General features: G+C 40.8%; 1 protein-coding gene across 4 annotated transcripts in view; it reads left to right on the top strand.

The window, feature by feature from the left end:
• The window catches only part of KDM6A (lysine demethylase 6A), a 299,506-nt gene that overhangs the window by 60,827 nt on the left and 221,377 nt on the right, over positions 1–17,302 (top strand). For all 4 annotated transcript variants that reach the window (XM_075912756.1, XM_075912767.1, XM_075912747.1 and 1 more), the window contains exon 3: positions 10,069–10,177. In XM_075912756.1, coding sequence (XP_075768871.1) covers positions 10,069–10,177 — 109 coding nt within the window. The remainder of the gene's footprint in view (positions 1–10,068; positions 10,178–17,302) is intronic.

Raw genomic sequence — 17,302 nt, 5'->3', positions numbered from 1 at the left:
CCCATGCAGATCAGCAATATGATATTCTGCTCGTGCATTCGCTAGACACTATGCTCTGGACAATCACCCCTCCCGGTGTACCCACTTTGAACACGCCGTCCTAGTTGCTGAGCATAATATCTAATCAAAGCTTCCACCTCTATCACAATACTGCTTCATAGTCACCTAAGGTAGAGCACCCACAGGAACACTCCTCGAAGAGAGGGTTACTCACCTTGTGCAGTAATGGAGGTTCTTCGAGATGGTTGTCCCTGTGAGTACTCTTCCACCTTCCTTTCCTCCCCTCTGCTTCGGACTTGTTGATATCTCCTTCTGGGGCAGAGAAGGAACTGAAGGGATGGTTGCTGTGCGTGCCTAGTGCTACCAAAAATCTCCGATGAGGCATGTAGCGGTATCCAAACACCTAAAGTGGAGCACCCAGAGGGACAACCATCTCGAAGAACCTCTGTTACTGCACAAGGTGAGTAACCCTCTCTTTGTGTGTAAATGTGTATATACACAATTCATTCTAGGACATAAAACATTTTGGATTTTAAAGCTGTCAAACTAGTTCTGTCCTTTCTTTTTTCAATTGATACGTGATCTCTCTCGCACCCCCTCCTTTAAATTTACTTTTTTTTTGCTTCCGTTTTATTACTCTGTCTTCGATAGGTGATAGTTCTAGTTCTTATGACTTCAGTCCGGAGTACGGGATCTATTAGCATGGCAAAAGTTAATTGTTAGTCCTGTCATTTTGATTTTTTTCGTGTCCTCTAAAGTAGTTAGTTTCTACTGGAAATTCTAACTTTTAATTTGTCTCTTTGGCTTTATTTTGTTTCCAAATTGATTTCTTTTTGAGTAATTACCATATTGTTTGTTTTTGATGTGTGATCCCTTACTTAAAATGGAGAAACAAAGAATTCAGGCTTGTGAAAATCCACGGGCGTTTAAGCATACATAGCTGATATAACACTTTCAGAGCAGATGAGTTTCTCTATCTGTTAACACCCTAAATAACATTTTTGAGGAGGATGTGGCACCACCTTTGTCACCATCCCTTGTATTGATATAGCTAAGATTATCAAGAATAGTCAAGATTTAAAATACTGTAAGTGCTTAATGGCTTCATAAAGTTTACTGTAACAAGTTGTTGTATATAATCAAGCACCTGAAAATGTATTACTAATTTTATTGCTTCACCCATGGATTCGTTCTGTATGTACTTTGATAGAACTAGCCATACGTGTGCCTTGAACGCTTCCAGTTATTTCTTAAAAGTTTGCACATATATTTAAAATAGGGATTATGAGAGCGAGAGGAATAAAATTACCATATTGCACTTAATACAAAATTCTCAAATTTAAAAAAAATAGAAAATATATAATTTCCCCCGACAACAAACATAAGCTGTTTCTTCTTTGACTAGTGTCCTGATGGGTGCTCTACGAATGGCATCAAAGTAATCTAAGTCTGGTGCCCAGGGCACATGTGGTAATGAGCCAATTGGAGCAAGTTAGACTGCTCAAAGAACCAGTGGGTGCAGGCAAAGGAGCATTAGCCCTGCAGGGGCACAGAAAACCCCAAGAAAGGCTCCTTTGGCATCAGTGGATCTAGTGGCTGGGTCCACATGTCTGACCATTGGTGCAAGGTTCTTGATACTGACATCCATACTGTTGGATTTCCGGGGTGTAACAAACCTTTTGGTGTCTGTCACACCAGACTTGCTCAAACTGAATACTCAGGGCATCACAATTTATCCTTACCTGTACAGCTCTCTTCTCAGGATTTGTTCTTTTGCAAAGCCCAACAAGTCACTCTGGCTATGCTGACTGCTCCAGAATCTGGTCCAACAAATCAGGCTGCCAAAATTGATGAGAACACAAGTATAAAGACAAGATGTCATAGGAGGTGATCTTGACTCCATCCAGGAGACTTCACTCCTTCCTCTCTGCTGTGCTAGAGATAGTCCAGTCCCTAAATTGGCCAAACAGTGCTTCTAGCGCTTGCAGCATATGGGAGCACATAGCTGGTGCAAGACTATACATGAGATGCCTCCTAGTCCTGGTTCAGTTTGGGTTACAGGCCAAACATACAGCATGGACAAATTACTATTGATGGCCACCCTGGTCAAGTAATCCTTGAACTGGTGGGAAGATATAGTGAACGTACATATGGGAATGCCATTTGTTTGCCCTCCCCACATTGTTACTCCTTTAGCTGCAAATGGGAAATAGATTTGATGGTATTTACGTGACATATTCCAGCAATGGGGGATACTGATGTTAGACCTATTTGCTGCTTATCAGAACAAGAAAAACTCTCACTACTGCTCCATAATGGGACAGCACTCCACGGAAGATGTGTTGCTTCTCCCATGGTACAAGGATTTTTTTTGTACCATTTCCCCATTCCCTCTAATTCTGAAAGTACTATTGAAAGAGAAGAAAGCAGGTATCATACTGATTGCTTCTACCTGGCACAGGCAGATACAGCGCCCTTACCCCTCACAGGTGACACTGTCCATGATGACTCTTCTGTCCACTCTATACCTGCTATTGTGATGAAAGGAGCATTCCTCATCCTACAACTTGTGTATTCTGTGACTCAAACCCTGGTTTCTTTGTGGTTCTAGCTCCTGAGACCTCTTTCTCTGAGGTGGTACACGTAGCATTATTACACAGTAAGAAAGTAGCTGCTTGTCATATCTCCCTGCAGCAATGGAAAAGTTTTCAAATCTAGTGTCAGCCCAAAGGATCACCCATCCTCCCTAATGAGGCCACCCTACTGGTAGTTTTGGATTATCCGTTGACTCTCAAGAAATCAGGTCTCCGTCAATGTGCTAAAGCATGTTGTAACCTTAGCAGCAATTGCAACCTTCTACCAGCAGGTATAAGAATATTCAGGGTTTTTTTCCATCTGACCACATAGAAGTTTCTCAAAGGCATAGCCAATATCGTTCCCTAGTCATTTTATCACTCCTCAATAAGATCTCAGCTTGGTATTAAAAGCCTTGACTAGACTGTAATTTGAACCCAAGGCCCACCAGTTCATTAACTCACCTGTCAGTGAAGACTGTTCCTAATTGCCATTTCCTCAGAAAGCAGAATGAGAAAATAGTGTCCCTGATGGTGCATCTACCCTTTACTGTATTCTTTCCCTATATAGTCACTCTTCGACCCCATCTGAAGTTCACTCCAAAGGTGACCTCTGACTTCCATATAAATCAGCTTATTCAGTTCCCAGCATTTAACTTTAACCTCATTGGGATAGTAGGGAAGCCATTTTCTGTATGCTCAATACCAAGGATACTTTTGCCTTTTATTTGTCTTCAGAAAATCTCTGAGACTATTTGTTACAGATAAAATTGCTGTACCTTTTGATCTATTGCAAAGACTCTCCAAATGGGTCTCAAACTGTATCAAGCTCTGTTACCAGATGAATAATGTAGGAAACCCATCTTTACTATGTATGCACTTTACAAGGTATGTCTTCTCTTCTGTTGCCTTCTCCAAGTGTATACCTATATCAGAAATCTGCAGAGCTGCTACCTGGGCACTTGCTCATACCTTTGTGGAATATTGTGACACCCTCAGGAACTTGACTGACAATCTAAATGTGGAGCCACAGTGCTATCATCTATAAAAGTCTCGATTGTAGCCCTGGCCTCCATGAGTCCCGTACAGTGTAACATCCATAGGGACACTAATCAAAGTAGTTACCTTGTACATTTATGATGGCTCTTCAAGATGTCTCTCACTTAAGGGTGCTCAGTGACCCAGCCTCCTTCCCTCTACTTCAGAATTCTAGTGGTTGACTCTTTGGTAGAGAGGGGTCTGAGGAGGGATTGCCTGCATGAGCAGGCAGGGAGCAGAGTGTGCGTGGGCATTGATAGATTGCTCCTACAGTTCTCTGATCAGAAGTACGGAGATGCAGATACGCTTACTATGGAGCGTAGATAAGGACACACATCTCAAAGAACCATTGTTAGTGCATAATGTGTGTAACTTCTTTGAGTGACCCCTAATAAGAATCTGTATGAATAGTGTGAATGTGTTAATAGCTTTAGTTCATAAAGGTGAGCTCAAGATGAATGCAAGATAACTAATGCATTAGCTAATGCTTTATCAATGGCTATGGATTGCTGAATGGCTATGGATTGCTGAGTCCAAGAAGTTGTTTAAAAGATCTATTCAGTTGAATGTCAATCCTTTCTACAGCATTAAGTCAATAAGTTAGATGAACATACAGCCATGGCAGTAATTACTCTGGGTTTTCATGTCCACATGATGCACGTCATCACCTGGAGCGCCTGCATAGACTTAAGTGGGGCAGTCTCCATGGGGCTCGTAACTGGAATTTCCCATGTCCTGAACTGTCAGCCCTGTCCATAAAACACAGCCATTTCTTAAATCATCTGATTTGTTGGAATGTCTGTATATCAGAAACTTACAGAGCAGCCACTTGGAATTTGTAGTTGCAGTTTTGAGAGAGGATGCTTGGTTTGGCTGGGCTACAGTTTTAAAGGAGAACTCCTAACACCCATCTCTTTAGAGAATTACCGGTAACCCATGTACCTTCAGTAAAATCCACATGACAAGTACTCTGAGAACAGTCAATAAATGTGACCCTTAAGGCAGGTAAGATACTTGGTTAATGTGGCTCCTACAACTCACCCTTTCCTTCCTTACTATTGGAGAGTTTTTTACATAGGATTTTGTATTGATGAAGGACCTGAGCAGAGATTTGTCTTCACCTTTGAGTTGGGCCCAGTCAGTGATATAAAAAATGATTTTTTTAAAATTGTCAATAAAACACTAAAATTCTCATTTTAAAACAGTTACAATTATATTTTATCACAAACCTGCTACACCTTCACTTAGAGCCATTCATTCATTTTTATGAGACTATCTGTCCAGCCTAACAACCAGCTCTTGTGTCTAGAAAGTTCTGGGCTTTCAGTTTATTTTTCTCAGCAGACTAATGTGCAAAGACAGGCATAGGCTGAATAGAATTATTTTTGTTTTGTGTTTGTGATGGCAGATCTGGGCCAGGGACTTTGGAGTTGGACATTGTCTAAAGACAGACAAGATACAGGAAAGGATGGAGGCAGCATAGAAGGGAACAGTGGAGTGAACCGGAGGTTACGGGGGGGAGAAGGGAAGACATTATTTAGCATGCACACAGCTTCCTGTATTCCTGTACACTTTTTTGCCACAGAAAAAATGTCATGGCTTCTGGGCATCAGAGACACCTTATCCTGGAATATTTTGAAGAAATTCATTCTCTGGGTAAAAAAGGAAAACGTGTCAAGTGTAAGCAATGCAAGATGATGCAGGTTCTTGTTGAAAGAATGAAACATAAGAAAAGCTACTTATTGAAAGATGAAGATGTGGATATGGCTGAGTGGATTAACTGTTTAGTAACTTGAATGAGGCATTGCAAAGCGAATTATTTTTCAGGACTTTCTCTGTGCCTTTTAGTAAAGTGTGATTTGACAAGTTAAATTCCCAAGCTGTTTGCTGTGTTGGATGTTGCTAGGAAAAAAGTTTATCTTAGCTAATCCCTATGGCTTGTTTAATTAGTTAATTAGTTTTAGAATCTGTCATTAACGTATACAATACAGAAAGCTGCAGTAAAAGAAATCTAGAGTTTCCAGTTTCCACTGTCAGTTTCTTATTTTATATTAAGTAATACAGGTTGCACCTCTAAAATTGAGGACTCCTTGGTCTGGCACCATCAGTGGTCCTTCTGGTGATAGCAGGGCTGGTGTGGTGGGGAGAACAGCCCCCACTGGGGCTAGCGGTGGGGAGCACAGCTCCTGCAACAGTGGGACTGACACCTTTGTAGAGAGTAGCTCCGCCTGGGCCAGGGCCCAGGAGCACATTCTGGACTGGAGCCTGCAAGTGCAGCCCAGGCCAGCGGTGAGAGCACAGCCCCAGCTGAAGTCAGCATGCTGGGGAGTGTAGTCCTGGCTGGTGGGAAATGCAGCCCCCAAACAGGGCTAGTGTGGTGGAGAGCCGAATGGATTGCTCCTGGTCCAGAAAACTCTTGTCATTTGGTACCTGAGTGGTTGCCGGTCCAAGAAGGTCCCACCTGTACATGCCCCTGATTTTGTAACCTCATGGACACAGCCCATGATGGTGATGCCATAAGTTTATTTCCTATTTTACTTCAGCATACCTAATTATTTCCAAGGGAACCCTATTTTATACTTGTTTCCTCAAAAAACAGACATTCCAGTGAGTTTAATGAAGCCAACTCAGAAAATAAGTTCACACTAATCAGATTGTCTTAAATTTTTTTGGTAACTAGATTTAATTCAATGAATTTTGTTTGTGATTTAAATCACTGATTTAAATTACCTTGATTTAAATTAGGAATGTTATAGTGTAACTGATTAACCAATAAGTGGATGCTTATTGGTTAATGTTACCATTGAACTGCAGCTTCCTCCCTCCTCCCTCTTTCCCGCTCCACTGCAGCTCTCTATTGTGGCTCTGCGAGTAAATTTTGGGCAGGCAGGCTGGCTCAGTCCCGGCAGCTGCACCCACTCTTAGGCTGCCCCCACTGCAGCTCTGCATTTTAAAATACTTTGCTGGCAACAAGGAGCTGGTGCACACAGGGAGCCTGCTGGTTCCTAATGCTGAGCCACAGCGGGGTTTGGGGTAGCTGCTGGAATCCCGCGCATGCTGGGACTGAGCCTGCCGGCTCCTACTGAAGAGCCTGCAGTGTGGGCTACATAGTAAATTCCCCTTGTAAAAGTAAGGGTTAACTGTGTCACTGACAGGATATGTAATGGTTACAGGGTTACCATATTACATAATTTTTAACATGCTTAATTTAATTCAGTTCAGCCTGGTCAAAACTCAGAACTATCTACATAACCACAATATCGTACTCTCCACAAGGATAAAACCTTGAGGACTTATGCCTTTATTTTCCAAGGTGGAATAGTGTGTTTCTTATCTCTGAGGAAAATCCAAAGCAGTAGTTGAAATCATGGACAGTACGTATTTTCAAGCACTCCATGATATGGAAGTTTTCCATTTTCTGATTCTCTTGCCTGTCTGTGAATCCCTTCCATTTTTATTGTATCATTTTTGGGGTAGATTGACAAGACCCGAGAACGGTATTCTGAAGGAGGGCATAAGATTTATATAAAATATTGGAGATACCATAAACCGAGGCAACGTGCAACAATGATTAGGTACTCCGAAATTGTTGACTTAACCTTCTTTAGAAGTAACAGAATTGGGATGACTTCACTCGGATGCCAGTGCAGAGTGATAGTGGAATAGAATTACTCTTGGGGAAATTCTATGTTGCTGCACAGAGTTAATTTCTCCACAGATTCCCCTCTCCCTCTGCTGCAGAATTACTGATTCTAACTTGGAGGCAAAGGGAGTCAGTGGGTGACAATACTGGACCTGGGCTGATTGGGAGTAGAGAGAGAGGTGTGATTATATTGTATTATTTTGACAAAATATTCTAAACTTTGCAGAAATTTAAAATATTTTGTGTAGAAGTTGTGTTTGATGTGGAATTCCTCCAGGAATAGACCTTTTTACATTTGATGTTATTCGAGTGGCTATGTAATTACAAATCCTGATGGGGTCAAATCCTTTGAGATTCCCATCCAAGAAAATCCATATTGGTTCGACTTTTTTTTTTCTTCAAAATGCTTTTAAATTTGTTGCTTCTACAGAAGGACTTGCCTCTTCCTCTAAGGGGCAAGTATTGACTCCTTTAAAGTATTGACGCCAGGATATATTAAAAGGTATTTGGTGGGAAGAAGAGAGTTTTTTTTTTTTAAACCAAAATCTATACCAGAATATCTATATTTGTATGGGTGAGTCTACCTTGAGGACTTGGGATACTAGATTTAAAAAAATATCCTGAGTAGACTTTTCTTTTTAATGCTCTGGAAGAGAAAAGAGATGTTCTCGGTATTCATGGGCTTTTGCTTTAGGCCGTCATCTTACTACACTTGGTTTGTCCAATTTTCTCTTCAGAATAGAATTCAAAGAAAATACTTGTGATTTTCTTTTCTCTGCCCCCAGTCTGAACTTTCAACAAGAGTTTTGGAAGTTAAAATGAAATGTCACATGATATCCCTGTGAATACAGGTAAAAATCCTAAATATTGCTGGATCAAGGGTTGTAGACAGATTTCCGCTAGGTCTTTAAGTAGCTGAAGATGATACAAAAATCTGTGGAAAAAGCCAGAAAATAAGTCTAGGTGTTGCAACTTTCACCCTTACACACTAACCAATAAATATATTTTCTCTAATTGTGGTTTGATAAACTATGGAATCACTGTAGGGTCTCAAAGTCTAAACTGTTTAAATATATATGGTTTATAACCTCCTTGAATAGTTCAGGGAATCCAAGTTTGTTCTTAGTGATCTCCAGAAAGTCAGATTTTCCTTTAGTCAGTCTTTGGTCAATTTGGCAAAATTGTTTGCTTCATCTGATCATTATTTGTCCAAAAAATGTTGTCAAATGATGACTCCATTGACTCCAATTCTTGTCTGGAGTTTGTCTCAAGCAGTGGTGTGAATAGTTGAGAACCAAAATATATTTTACCTGCTTTGTCAGAAAATGCCAATGGTCCAAATATGCTCAGACCTGGCTAAAAGCAAAAAAATAAAACATTCATTTTTACAAAAAAATTGAGCTGTCATTATTTTTCTTTTTATTCTATACTGAAATAAAAAACTAGACTTTATGAACTTTTTTCCTCTGTAAAACAAGATAAACCAACCCCTCTTCCGTCCCAGGAGCAACCCCTCTTCCCTCCCAGGACCTAACCCCTTTTCCCTCCCATAGCCTGATGGTTGGGTCATTCATCTGGAATGTGGAAGACCAATTTTCAGGTCCCATTCCAAGATTTAGAAATCTACTAGAAATTGAAAAGCCAGGGAAGCTTATTTTTCCTTTTCCAATCAATGAATAAAAATAAGATGTGAAAAGATGAGACATGAAAAGTTCTAAAATCTTGAAAGGCAGAATGATCAGAAACACCATGAAAATAAACTCACTGCAAATGGTATTTCCTTTAACAAATCAGTAAGTTTAAATGCAAAACATATTTTGATAAACTGAGTCAGGTCTACAATAGTGAGCTTACAACAGCACAACTGTACCAATGCAGCTGTGCCACTGTAAGAGTGCTCATGTAGCTGCTCTATGCTATTGGGAGAGAGTTCTCCTGTTGACCATAATAAACCCACATCAACAGGGGGTAGTGTCTATGTTAGTGGGAGAAACTCTGCTGCTAACATAGCACAAGGCACACTACACTTAGCCTGGCACTAGGAAGCAGCCGGCAACTGGCCTGCATGACCTCGCTGCTCTGGGTCAGCCCCAGGGAGCAGCACCAGTGGCTGGCTAGAGCCTCACCAACTCCCTGCCCTGAATCCTGCACCCCAACTCCCTGCTCAGAATCCCTCCTCACCTTCCAACCCAAACTCCTGCATCCCCATACACCTGCTCTGCCCTGAAAGACCTGAGAAACACAGGATAAATCTTCTAGTTATTTAAATATATATAGATAGCATCCTCCTGATTAGGAAAAATCACCAAATTATACCAGTCAACGACACTCAAAATGTTCTTTGGAAAAGTAGGTAAAGATCAAATGCAAAATTAGATTAAACTTGATTTATTTTAATCAGTTTCCTATGTGCTGATTTAAATCATAATTACATTGTGATTATATCACTTTGATTTAAATCAAATTATCTCTGTACGGTATCAGTTTATTTTGTGGAAATTAAATGTGTCAAGTCCATAAGTAAAGAGAATATATTTTGCTTTTTCTGTTAGTTATTAGCAGTGCTAGATATTTGTGTTTGAATCTGACACTTTCTTCAGTGTGTGCTCTCCCTCTTGTCCGTGCTTTAAAACAAAGGATGACATGTTTAAATAGGTCTGGTTTTTACAGAAAACTTTGCAGAGCTTTTAGTTTTGCATGGTAACATTAGGTTTGGTGAAAGGCTTATTTTTGTATTAGAATGAAAATGCATTATAAATTGTACTTTGTTCAATATAATACAGTATTGTGAAAATGTGTACTTCTCTTTTACAGGCTGTTCGCTGCTATGAATCTCTGATATTGAAAGCTGAAGGAAAGGTCGAGTCTGATTTCTTTTGTCAGTTAGGTCACTTCAACCTCTTATTGGAAGATTATCCAAAAGGTAAGGCTTTTTATCTCTAGTTTTAATAACCACAGTGTCTTTATTGACCCAGATCTGATTATGACACCACAATATAACCATAAATATTGGGTAATCAACTTCAGCACTTTCTTTTGGCCTGCACTATGCTTCAAAGTCTGTTACAAAATAAATGTGTTAACTGTACTGAGGAATACTTTTGTTCTTCCCTACTCCTTGAAAAATCTTGGAGGTAAATATTTTTGTAGAACACTTTTACTGGTTCATGAAGTGATGTAAATAATATAAAACATAATGGCTAACTAATTGTTAACTGGCCCACGAAAGCTCATCATCTAATAAACCATCTTGTTAGTCTTTAAAGTGCTACATTGTCCTGCATTTTGCTTCAGCTACTCCAGACTAACACGGCTACATTTCTATCACTATTCTAATTGTTTCCCACATTTATTTTGTTGCTGAAAAATAATAAAAAGTAAGAGCCTGCAACGTATAGCTTTAAGTGTGTATCAAATGTAAGCATAGATATGACAACTAGTGTAAGGGGAGTACGCATTAGAAATAAAAAGGAGACCTAAATGTATATCAGAAATATTGTCCAGGTTTCTGACCTAGCTGATATGTGCTTCACACATGCCCCAGGTAAAAGGGTGAGTATAAAGCTGCATTTGTTCTCTCAAGCCCGTGAACATCCAGAGGCTGATGTTTGGCTCTGATGTAAGTTACAACAATCTAATGGTTGTTCTAATTTATATAGGCTGGAAAAAAATACAGGTTGTTCCCTCGGTCTGGGGTTGCCAAAGCATAAGGTAGTTTGGCCTGTGCCAATGCTGTTTCTATGCCTTCTGGGCATTGCCTAGGAAAGGCATTCCAGTGCATCAAATAAGCTAATGGACACAGACTAACCAGAGCATTTCAAGACATCTGCCTTACACTAATCAGCTCATGGTCAGTGGTCACCATTCTTTACCACCACAGATTCATCAGCTGTGGGCCGCCCAATGAGTTTTGCATCACTGGAACATGGCTGGCTGACACTCGAGCCAAGTGGTAGCTCACTTTGCACCATTAAGCTGCTCTGTACACTTACACATGGAGAATGGTAGTGGAATGATTTTATTCTCTTCCAGGTTCAGGTTACAGAAGAGACTAGTTTAACATCAACGAGGGTATCCTCTTAATCTTAGAGTGCTGATAAATTGATTATGAGTATCTTTCTAATCTACAGAGTTACAGGCACGAAAGGTCATCTGAAGAAATGGGCAGTGCCCATGAAAGCTCATGATACCATCTACGAGTTTTGTTATTCTTTAAAGTGCTACCATACTATTTGTTGTTTTAAAAAAAATCCCTGATACTGTCTAGCATAGTTCTGAAATTCACAAGATTTACTGGCTTGAGGAAGACTTAAATTATGTAGAATGACACCTCAGAGCAGCAAAAAACCTTCATCTCCACCTTTGGTTGCGTACAGATAATTTTCCTTCTCTTCCTCCTCTTCCCCCATGCACTTTGGGCTGGATCTTTGCACTGGATATTAAAAACACATGAGTTAATCTGTGTCCCTATCTGATCACTTCCGTCAGGTCAGAATTCCCACCCCTCATCATAAGATATGAACAATCAACAACCAAAGTTCACTCTGGAAGATTAACACCTTCAAAAAATGCTAAAACTTCACCGATAGAAAAGCCAATAAACTTAGTATTGTCACAGTGAAATGCTATCAGTACTCCCATAGACCCTTAGGCACTGAAGTTGCCCTCTCCTACACTATTATTCTCACAGATCCCTATGGCACTTGGGTGACCTGTGATTGGAAAAAGTAGAAAGCAGGCAAAGCTAGTGGCATTTGACACTCAGCAGCATCAAATGTTCTTGGAGGAAAAAACTTAGGCAGAAAGTCTGTGAAGAATTTTTTTTCAACTTGTGCCACTGAAGGCTCATGCTGTTTTCACTGCCAAAATTGAGATAGCTAACTCAGGTTAGCAAGTTTGCTGCACAAACACACCATTTTAGCAGGAAAGACACAGAATAACAGCTTTTCTTGTCAGCCAGAGACAGAACTTTTTGGTTGGTAAATAACTTCATAAATCCAAAATGGCATCATGGTTTTGTTTAAATGATCAGCGGTGAAATATTAATAATCCAGACATGATCAGTTATTTTGCCAGCGTTTCAATAATTTTAGTGCCTCATTTAGCAGAATGGGGAGAGTTTCCATCTCTGCACTCAGGCAGTCTGCCAAACCAAAACAATGCTAAATTGGTTTATATTGGGGGCATGTTGTCATAATTTTCTCCAGAACCTCAACAGCTAGAATTTTTTAAAATAAAAGCTTAAATTCTGGAACACATGGCCACAAGAGGATTCTGACCAATCTTGCCTGAGAGAGAGGATATGTGTGTTTAGGTTATTTTCATCGAAGTTTTTTTTGTTGAGATTGAAAATTCCAAACTCAGGATTTTAACCACCATCACACATGGTGGATTAAAATATCATATTTGCCTGAGTTCAGTTTGATTGCCTGGGTAAGGGGTAGGGAAAATGTTTAAAAGATTTGATGAGACTTTTCTGATTACTTTCCTAATCTTGGATAGTATGGATTCATAGTTAAAGTCTTAAAACTGTGCTAAGACACTGGGCTAGTTCCTTAGTTCCAGTTGTCCTCTGTGCTATGCTAAGGACTTGGATGATTTTTTGTTACAACTCTCTTTTCTAGTAACTGGGAATCTACATAGAAAGTCTGTGTTGGTTTTGGCTCTTGTTTCACATATGAAGTGGAAGAGTCTAAAGGATTTGGGTGTTTCCTGGATTTGTGGTGGTTAAGTTTTTGATGAATATTGTTCTGTGAGTGCTCTTGATGACTTTTTTTGCCCGTGGCTAAGTAACTTTGGGAGAGAAGGAGACATAGGATCATGTTGAATCAACATAACTCTTGAAGTTCTACCGTACTACAAGCTATGAACACCAGTTACAAACTAAATATGTAATCAGGCAGCAGCAGAAGTGACAAAATAAGCAAACACATTATAGTATTGTGTTAAACTACTACTTTAAAAAAAAGAAAATAGCATTTTTCTTCTGCATTGTAAAGTTTAAAAGCTGTATTAAGTCAGTGTTCAGTTGTAAAACTTAGAACAACCATAATGGTTATGTTCAGAGTTATGAACAAAGTCCATACCCAAGGTGTTTGCGTAACTCTGAGGTTCTACTGTATTATCCAGATATTATTTGGTGATGCAGGTTATATCATACTTCTGGAGCCACTTTCATAATGAGGTCATAAATGGTCATCTTGATGACCAATGATCTGACACTAAACATCAATTTGAGTTCCCAAGAGATTGTTTTTAATCTCTTGTATGTGCATGCTGTTTTGTGCTATGATACATGTTTGGACACAAGTATAGACAAAGCCCTTTTTCATATTAATGAAATTAATTAAAACTGAGGTTGGGGAGATGAACTTGAAATATGAAGCAGTGTCCCTTTAGGCCCCATGTGTTTTGACTTTGGCTGTCATTGTCACCATACATACTGACTACATGGGTGCTTTGGGGCTGGAGCACTCATGGAACAAAATGAGTGGATGTTTAGCTCCTCCTGCTTGCTGCTGGCCCCACTGATCAATTCCTCCCCCTCCCTTCCAGCACCATCTGCCCCCCACAACTGGCTGTTTTCTAGAGAGCGGGAGGCTCTGGGAGGGGAAAGAGGGGGACTGGGCATGCTCAGAATAGGGTAGGGGCCTGAGAGAATGGGGCCAGTTAAGCTGGGCCTGGTGTGGAGCTGAGAGATTGTGCACCACCCTAGAGCCAGAGGAAGATGGCATTTATGGCTTTGACATAGCGTACTGAAAGTGTTCAGAACTAACAGTCTGAGTCCAGTATTGTGAAAAATGTGGTGAGAAGGTGGCAGCATGAACTGCCATGAAATGGATTGAAGTAGGTGAGATCACTTGCTTATTTCTGTAGCAGTTTGTCACTCCTGTATATTTAAAACCTGTAGCTTCTGTGTGTGGAAGGAGAGGTAATTGTTGATAGTTGCATCCTGCCTTTTAAACGTATTGCCCTGAGAAGCAGGCTCTCTTTTTCGTAAAGGTGCTGCTGTTGCTGTGTAGATAGAGGAATGGCTGTGGGAGAAGCTCAGCACCTTCCATCAACTGCTAGTGTCAGGAAAGTGCAATGGGATTATCTATGCTGTCCTGCATTCTTTTTATAGGCTCTGTTTTTTGTATCTTTTTTCTGACCAGACTGGCAGAAATGAAATGGAGAAGCCTGCTCTTCACTCAAGAGCCTCCAGAATCTTAGGCTGTCAATACTTATGGCAACATGTAGAATACAGACATTGCACTCCCAGCTAGCATGCATATAAATTAGGGATGTAAAGGACTAGTTGACTCACTGATGAGCAAATGCTTATTGAATAGTCGACAGGATAGTTGATTAGTAGCCCCCCCACCTTTGCTGCCTCTATCAGATAGAGACATCAAGGGTGGGGGGAAGAAGGGTGTACTTAAAAGCGGCAGCACTGCACAGAGCCCAGGGTCAGCTGCTCCATGTGGCACTGCCACTTTGAATGCCCTGCGTCAACCTACTCACAGCATGGAACCTGGGGTCAACTGGGGACTCCCCAGCTGAATCCCAGGCTGCGCATGGCATTTCAAAGCAGCAGCACCACTTGGAGCCCAGGATCAGCTGGGTCTCCCCAGCTGACCCCAGGCTCTACCAGGTGTGCCAGCTTTGAAATGTACAAGAGTCCACAACGGAGGCTCTTGTGCATTTCAAAGTGGAAGCGCAGCCTGGAGCCAGCGCAGGACTTTGAGTCCCCCGCTGATCTCAGGCATCATGTGGCACTTCTCTTTGAAATGCACAAGAGCCCCCACTGGGGCTCTTGTATGTTTCAAAGGCAGAATGCAGAAGTGTTTATCGACTAGTTGAGTAGTCGATGGAAATTCCATCGACTTTTCGACTAGCAAATTAATCACTACTTAACATCCCTAATATAAATAGCAGCACAGACAGTGAAGTAGTGCTTAGGCAAGTAGAATACAGATTTATGAGAACCTTTGGATATTTATTCAGCATGGTTCTCTACATGCCCACACAGGGCTTCCTAAATGTGTGTTGTTGTTTTTACTGATGTGGAGTCCTGCTGCCAGAGCCTTTCCCTGCCTCCGTGAAAGTCTTTGGAAATGCTGACAGGCTTCAGCAGTTCCCCATTGCTAGAATCTTTCCACGGTGCAGGGAAAGGCCCTGGTAGGGAGCTCTTAGTGCCTTTCATGTTACATTGTGCTGGTCAGAACCTCTCTTTGCCATGTTTAGCTACATGACACAGTACAGATGCATTGTGCTTTTCGCTGTGTAGCTATGGTAGGCAAAGTGTAGACAAAGCCTTAGAGGTGTTGAATATTTCTCTTTTGTACAGTTTTATTAATAGACAATAAAAATTACTATTAGGAATAGTGAGAATAAATGGGGAATTAGAAATTTGGTATGATGGCAGTTATTGAAACCTGATGTGCTGCATCACATGACTAGTGTTGAAATCATTGCATATACTGTACCTAGGAAGGATACAGTAGAAGGTATGGTGGTACTATCCATTAAAAATACCACTACTCACTGTACAGTTATTGACACCTCTGAAGTAGAGAAATGAGATGTTTATCGATCAAAGGATTACCTGATATATTAGATGGCGTATTGGTGTTAGTAGGGAGGGAGTCTGCTTGTAGACCAACAAATCAGACAAGGGAGCAGGATGAACAGCTCTTTCCACTTCTGCCTATGGCTTGTAGATGGGGAAAAACTACATTATTATTGAGGATTTCAATTTAGGGGTTGATGCTGGAAATATCTTGCTGCCACTTGTAAAATGTAATTTGGAGGGTCTAAAGCAGGAGTGGGGAACCTTTTTTGGGTCAGGAGCCACTGACCCACAGAAAAATCAGGTGGGCGCCGCACACCATGAGAAGCAGAAAAACCCTCACTGACTCCCACATTTCCCTTGCACACTAGAGCCTAGGGGGCCCACCCTAGTAGATTTTGTGTGCTCCAGCCCAGTGATGGTGTGAGGGGAGGGGATGGAGCTCCAGTTGGGTTCCCCAATGCTGGATGGGGTCCCGAGATCCAGTGACTGCATCTAGGTAAGCCAGGGGTTACATCCAGCCCCCAGACCGAGGTTCTTCATCCCAGTGTAAAGTGTATACCTTTCAAACAAGAAGTACGGAAACAACTTGGGGTAGTTGTACTTTTGGCCTAATTTGGACAGATAGAGATGAATTGATCACTGAACAAAAAATGTATGGTTGCTCAGGTGTGAGTGATAAGAACATAAGAATTGACATATACTGGGTCAGACCAGTGGTCCATCTAGCCCAATGTACTGTTTTCAGAGAGTTGCCAATGCCAGATTCTTCAGTGGGAATAATAGAACAGGGTTGTTTGGAGTGATCCATCACTCTTTGACCATTTCGAGCTTCTGGGAGCCAGGAGCTTGGGGACAGCTAGAGCTTGGGGTTACATTCTTAACAGTCTTGGCTAAATTAGCTCGGTTTTTTTGTGTGTATCTGTATAACTGTCCTTCGCTACATCCACTGTCAATGAGTTGCACATATTGACTGAGTGTTCTGTAGAGAAATATTTCCTTAGGTTGGTTATGATAAGGGAAAGCTGTGTACAAAATTTGGTGGTCCTAGCTCTTCCAGTTTAGGAGTTCTTGAACAAACTGACAGACTTGCTTGATCACTCTCAAACTCTTAAATATATAGTAGATAATAGGGAAGATGAACACAAGGAGTTGGCACAGTAATAAGGAATTTTAGACAGTTAAGAGAAGCGAATGGTGCCGGTGAAAAATCTGTGGCCAGTAAGGTCAAGGATAAAGAGTTCTTTAAATATATTGGGAACAAACAAAATACTAGTATAGGGCTGTGATGCTAGGGGATGGTAAACTATAGTCATGGGACAAAAATATTTAAATAGTCTATTCTGTTGTCAACTAAGAAGGAGGTTAAACAGCAACTGTTAAACATTTTTAAATCTTCATGACTAGATGGCTGCACCATGAGTATCAAAAACATTGGTGGAATAGGCAAATGTGATCTATTGGTAAAAAATCAAAATTAATGTTAAACAATGAAAG

The sequence above is a fragment of the Pelodiscus sinensis genome, chromosome 1 (genome assembly GCF_049634645.1).
Source record: "Pelodiscus sinensis isolate JC-2024 chromosome 1, ASM4963464v1, whole genome shotgun sequence".
Taxonomy (NCBI): domain Eukaryota; kingdom Metazoa; phylum Chordata; order Testudines; family Trionychidae; genus Pelodiscus; species Pelodiscus sinensis.
This window is presented reverse-complemented; position numbering and strand designations above follow the sequence as displayed.